Source organism: Chanodichthys erythropterus, chromosome 10, assembly GCF_024489055.1.
Source record: "Chanodichthys erythropterus isolate Z2021 chromosome 10, ASM2448905v1, whole genome shotgun sequence".
NCBI classification, from domain to species: Eukaryota; Metazoa; Chordata; class Actinopteri; order Cypriniformes; family Xenocyprididae; genus Chanodichthys; species Chanodichthys erythropterus.
This window is the reverse complement of record NC_090230.1, coordinates 33,262,873-33,269,520: the sequence shown is the minus strand read 5'-3', so window position 1 is coordinate 33,269,520 and position 6,648 is coordinate 33,262,873. Positions and strand designations below refer to the sequence as shown.

Sequence of the window (6,648 nt, the reverse complement as noted above, 5' to 3'; positions counted from 1 at the left end):
CTCTAATCTAAACGAGCAAATAAGCTTACATATAAGTATATGATTTGTATTAAATATATTGAGTACCATATTTAATCAAATATAAATGTAATTGTTTAATAATTCTGAATATTGTCTTATTTTCCTAATTTATAAGTCACTTTGGATAGAAGCATCTGCTAAATGAATAAATGTTTGACTGATAATGTGTGATATTTACAGGAATAGAGCACTTTGGACAACATCAACTCAAGCAAAATGAATGAGCCTTATTACAATAACGACATGAACTCAAGTGGATATGATTGTCTGGGGTGTATTCATGAAAGTGAGACATACTCAGTGTCTCCAGAGGTTAAGAAGTCTATGAGGGTGATTTCTCTGGTCGTCTACAGCCTGACTTTTCTCCTCGGAGTTCCTGGAAACATCTTTGTTGTGTACATTGCTGGAATGAAGATGAAGAGGACTGTTAATACAATATGGTTTCTCAATCTAGCGACAGCTGACCTCCTGTGCTGCCTTTCCATACCGTTCAGTATGGCTGAGATCCTTCTTGACCATCACTGGCCGTATGGATCCGTCATGTGCAAGATTCTCCCCTCTGTTGTAGTTATTAACATGTTTGCCAGTGTTTTCACCTTGAACTTGATTAGTCTAGATAGGGTCACCCAGGTGATCACACCGGTTTGGGCTCAAAATCATCGCAACTTGTTTCTTGCACGGCTGTCCTGTGTAGTGGCCTGGGTTCTGGCTTTGGTGCTCAGCTTGCCCTTTATGATATTACAGTTTTTTCCAATTGCTAACACACAATTTTTCAAACTAGTCTGGTTTTATCAAAACACTTAACACAATTCACAAAACCACACACCCAAACTGCAAAATACCTCATATATCCTGCAAAATGAAGCACTGCAACCGAAACTACACATAACATTATCAAAATCAAACTTTTGCATGAAATGGCACACACTTCATTCATATTACCAGATTTTTGCCTAACCACCTACACACTGTTGGGCATAATGAAAAGCACCCCCATCTTTAGTATGCTTTGCCATAATACTAAAATATGTATCAGATTGTTCACATGCACAGAAATATTTGCAGATACACACACATGCTGTTGCAACATTTTTATTTTTTTTCCTTCACTACAGTAAACAAGTCAGTACAACATAAGCACAGCAGGTATATTTACATGGGACTGAACAAAAATATTCTTACAAAAAAAGTAAACTGAAAAAGAAAATTTCTGAAAAAAAATATATTACAGTAAAAAAAACAAACAAAAAAAAAGGCAAGAAAAATAATTAGGCAGCATCTTGCCGCACAGCCGGGTCTGGCCACAACGCCTCGTCAACATCACAGGCAATATCTTCCCTTGCCAGACATCGAGGGAAGAAGCGCCTTGAGTGCCTTATCCATCCCTGAATTGCACCCACATCAATCTCATCACATGCCTCTTCCATGGCCTGCACAAGAGGCATGCGCACAAAGGGCTGCCGGTCGTATACCTTCCACCGCCATGCCGAAAAGAATTCTTCTATGGGGTTCAGAAATGGTGAGTATGGTGGGAGGTATTGCACGAGAAATGTTGGGTGGTCAGCAAACCAGTTTTGGACTGGGGCTGCACGATGAAAGCTCACGTTGTCCCATACTACAACGTACCGGTTTCTTTGATGGTCTGCATGATTCATACGCTCTGGTGGTATGAGAATGTTGTGAAGTCTGTCCAGAAATGTGAGAATATGGGCTGTGTTGTATGGTCCAAGTTTGGCATGACGGTGGAGGACACCATGCATATTGGAGATGGCAGCGCACATTGTGATGTTCCCACCACGTTGGCCAGGAACATCTATAATGGCTCTGTGGCCAATGAGGTTTCTCCCTCTTCTTCTGGTCTTTGCTAGGTTGAACCCAGCCTCATCTATAAAGATGAACTCATGTGGGATTGCATGAGCATCCATTTCCAGTACTCCCTGAAAACAAAGAACAAAAATCACTCAATATGGTGTTATCCAGTACACTGGGAAACAATGTTGTGTGTAGTGTACTGCAGTCAATATAGTACTTACATCCACATATGCTCGTCTGAACTCTTTGTTTCTTTGAGAGTTTCTCTCAAACGGCACCTTATAAAGTTGTTTCATTCTGATTTGGTTTCGCTTGAGAATGCGAGCCAATGTGGACAGACTAACTCGTTGAATGTTGTTGAATAAGGTGTTGTCTTGGATGATGTGGCTTTGAATTTCTCGTAATCGGATTTCATTATTTTCCAAAACCAAGTTTACAATGGCAGCTTCCTGTACCCCGGTGAACATTTTGCCCCTTCCTCCACCATGGTGTCGTCTCTCAGTCCTTTAGAAAAAATAAAATAAAAATATATATAGGGCTTGGACAATGCAGCCTAAATATTTTCCCCCACAGTAGAGTACATTGTACAGGAAACTTGTACAGTTCATGAATGGCTGATGTCATACACTAAGTAAACAGGTGTCACCCAACTGATACACTATGACATGGGGTATACTACATGTGTACTACATGAAATTTTGGTTACATACCTGTTCTCCAGTCTAAAGGTCCGGATGACAGAGGCGACAGTAAAACGGCTCAAGTTTGGCTGCACTCTCTGTCCAGCCTCACGCATTGTCAACCCATGGTTGATGACATGATCTACTAAGGTTGCTCTGATTTCATTTGAAAGTGTTTGTCTTCTTTGGCCATGAACTCCCCTACCTTTCACTCTTCCTCCCCCTCTTATTCTCAACCTCCCTCTTCCTCTTCCTCTTCCTCTCTCTGCAATGTCTTCCATTGTTGTTGTAAAAAAAAAAGGTTCTCACCTGTGGTCTTTTCATAGTGCTTACATCCTGATTGAAGTGTTAACAATTAACCACTGAGGTGTTTGGCCAGGTGGCACATGTAATTGGCCAATTAGCTCATGTAGTGTCATTTTGAATGGCAGTGTTTTGAAATGGCAAACATGTGACTTTATGTCAGATTGTTGTGTCTTATGCAGATAACTGTATTTAGTGAATTTAAAAAGTGCTATTTTGAAATGCAAAATGTGTGTAAAACAGAAAAGGTGTTTAGACTTTTGGAGACTTGAGAAGAAGTTTTGCTCTCTGTGTGTCAGTTTAAATAATTGTGCTGTGCATGTCATTTTAGTGTGTTAGCAATTGGAAAAAACTGTAAGACATACTTTCATTGATGAGTATTCGAACACCACATATTGCACGTTTCATGCTGATGAAGAAGACTCTACAACATCTGGATTGTTGAGTATCATCAGATTTGTGTTTGGCTTTTTGATACCTCTCATATGCATCACATCATGCTATGGAATCATCGCACAGAAGTTAGGCAGCAGTCATTTTCGCTCTGGTCGAGCGTTTCGCATCATGTTGGCTGTTATTGTGGCATTTTTTCTGTGCTGGCTGCCGTATCACATGGTGGACTTAATAATATGGTACGGAGATGATTCAAGTTATTTAACGGCTTTGGCAGTGGATCCATTGGCCATCTCTTTGGCGTATATCAACAGCTGCCTGAACCCCATTCTGCATGTTTTCATGGGGCAGGATTTTAAGAACAAAGTTAAACTTTCTCTAAGACGTGTTTTTGAAAGGGCTTTCTCTGAGGAAGGAACACAGATGTCACGATCCACCCAGTCACAGCAAATGCACTCAGTGTAGTGAAGATATGAACTCAGAGTTTTATCTGTTTAGGTCATTTTTCTATACCAAATCTATGCAATTTCTAACAAGACTCTTTTCACTTGCTTTGTTATTTTGCATCTAATGCAATGACATACAGACATTTTTGAGTGCGACTAAACATGTCCAAATACTTTTTGGTGTTTTTTTTTTTTTTTTTTTAATTTTGTATTATTCTCAGAATAATTTTCTTGACCAAAATACTCTTGTAAAGTATCTTGACAAAAATATTTTGCCTTTGTTATTTCTCTTTAAAAAAAGTAAACTTAAGATATGCAAAAGAGCACAAGTAACTTTTTCTAGCTCTTTTCAGAAGTGTCCACTTTTTTTTTTTTTGTCAGGAAATTATGAAACTCTTATTCAGTGCATCTAAAATATCTGCAATGAAACAGATACAGAAGGTATATTATTTTGTTACAGTGAGTTTTTGCCATTCTTATCGATGCTCAGTTTTTGTTGCATTGTTTTATATTTATTTATATGAATTAACAGGGTTTTTGTTGAACAGGTTCATGATTGCTTGCATGCTGAAAGTTTAAAAGTAGCTTGCGTTCTGCAATACTGGTGCTATTCTTAGACTGATGCAGGGTTTTAAGGGAAGTTGATGGCTTTTCTGCTGGTCAGATGTTAACTTCATGTTAACTGATACAGCTGCACACTTTTCATGATTAAAAATGTACATGAATATTCTGTCATATGCTATACATTGATGTAACATCAGTCAAGATTACTTTTTAATCACATTGTCTTCAATCATTTTAGTTTTGCTAATGTTTAGCCACATATTATATAATTGCATTATAATCTCTAAAATATTTTTTAATATGTTTTAAAATAAATTACTGTTTTATGATCATTAAACATTCAAATAGATTTTTAATTTGGACAAAAAGATTATACAGTGTTATATTTGGGCTGTATGGAGTACTTTTGACTAGTTAATGGTGTCATTCTTTGGCCAAATATTAATGAGACTAAACTGTAGGCTATCATTGTCTCAGTCAAATGTTTTCATGTCTAGTTTCATGTAGGCTATCAAACTACACTATCTTTCTTCCCAAATAGCCTAATAAAAACATTTAAACCCAAATCAGTATTTAATGTCATATAAATAGCTTTGTATTGGGGTCCTGATCATCCCATTGGAATTTACTTCAATGCCTGATAGTTTCCTCTACAATGCAGGGCAGCAGAAATTGCTTTCACTTCACATAACATAAGGTTCATTTTAAGAGTAAATGATAATGGAGATTAAATATGAAACACAATTATTTTCTTTATACATTACTAGACTTTTAGAGAACAAAAGCTAAAATAAGCGATCACTTTTAGGATACATTTTTGCTGACTATTTCTCAGAAAAAGAAGCTGATGTCAGTGATAACTTCCATAAACACATTCCCCTTTTTATGTCACCGCACTTTCATAAGTAAAAGACCAGTTGATTCATAATGGGTTTTTTTTTTTTTTAAATCAACATCAAGATTATAGGTTTTTATGAACATAGCCTATAGGGAAAGTAGGCTTTCTCAGGTCCTGCGACTTGTCACCATTTGTAATAAATTCACCATTTAAAAAAAAAAACATTTTACTGTCTTAACAGTCGTTCTGCAGTGTACAAATAATTCTAATAAGTCTCTCAATATGAGCTCATAAATGCATGATATTTAGGCTATAAAGGGATTAGCTGTTTAAAATAGTTTTAGATGGGGTTTAGCATTTCAGGATATGTCAACTTTTGCAAAAGTAAAACTATCCAAAAATCAACCTTAAAGGGATAGTTCACCCAAAAATGAAAATTCTGTCATTTACTCACCCTCAAGTTGTTCCAAACCTGTAAGAATTTCTTTCTTCAGCTGAACACAAAATAAGATATTTTGAAGAATATGGGTAACCATAAAAAAAAAAAAAAAAATACTATGAAAGTCAATGTGGCCAATCAACTGTTTACCAACATTCTTCAAAATATCTTCTTTTGTGTTCAGCTGAAGAAAGGAATTCTTACAGGTTTGGAACAACTTGAGGGTGAGTAAATGATGACAGAATTTTCATTTTTTGGTGAACTATCCCTTTAAGGGCATTGGGGACTTGATTTTCTTTGCAGTTTTATACTATGACAAATTAGCCCTAAACTGTTGGTATAACATAACAATTTTATTGCCTATCATATAAAAGTAAAATTTTTCTCTGACCACTTTGTACAAATCTCACCATTATGCGTTGTAATTTATCCTCAATATAGGGCCTATCACATGCTGCTGTACCATCCTGTTACCACCAGAGGTCAGTGTCTCTTACCTGCTGACATGGACTTTAAAGGGTTAGTTCACCCAAAAATGAAAATTCTGTCATTTATTACTTACCCTCATGCCGTTCCACACCCATAAGACCTTCGTTCTTCTTCGGAACACAAATTAAGATATTTTAGTTGAAATCCGATGGCTCCGTGAGGCCATTCCTCTCTCAAGATTCATAAAGGTACTAAAAACATATTTAAATAGGTTCATGTGAGTACAGTGATTCAATATTAATATTATAAGGCGACGAGAATGTTTTTGGAGCACCAAAAAAAATAAAATAAAAATAACGACTTTAGTGATAGCCGATTACAAAACACTGCTTCATGAAGCATCGGAGCACAAATGAATCAGTGTGTCGAATCATGATTCAGATCGCATGTCAAACTGCCAATGGCTGAAATCACGTGACTTTGGCGCTCCGAACAGCAGATTTGATACACTGATTCATTTGTGCTCTGATGCTTCCTGAAGCAGTGTTTTGAAATCGGCCATCACTTTATAAGTCGTTATTTTGTTTTTTTGGCACTCCAAAAATATTCTCGTCGCTTTATAATATTAATATTGCACCACTGTACTCACATGAACCGATTTAAATATGTTTTTAGTACCTTTATGGATCTTTAGAGAGGAAATGTCATTGCTTTCTATGGAGG

General features: G+C 36.7%; 1 protein-coding gene across 1 annotated transcript; it reads left to right on the top strand.

The window, feature by feature from the left end:
* Nucleotides 1-228: 228 nt before the first annotated feature.
* On the top strand, nucleotides 229-3,806 carry LOC137029386 (C3a anaphylatoxin chemotactic receptor-like). Its single transcript, XM_067398980.1, has 2 exons — nucleotides 229-764; nucleotides 3,176-3,806. Exons 1-2 carry the CDS (start codon nucleotides 238-240, stop codon nucleotides 3,672-3,674), a joined length of 1,026 nt encoding a protein of 341 aa, XP_067255081.1. The 5' UTR covers nucleotides 229-237; the 3' UTR covers nucleotides 3,675-3,806.
* Nucleotides 3,807-6,648: the final 2,842 nt, after the last annotated feature.

What these genes read in the sequence shown, in the direction of transcription:
- LOC137029386 (XM_067398980.1), top strand. Translation starts at nt 238, where the DNA reads ATGAATGAGCCTTATTACAATAACGACATGAACTCAAGTGGATATGAT. An exon ending in TTGCCCTTTATGATATTACA is followed by an intron (nt 765 to 3,175) that starts GTTTTTTCCAAT and finishes AAAAACTGTAAG; the next exon opens with ACATACTTTCATTGATGAGT.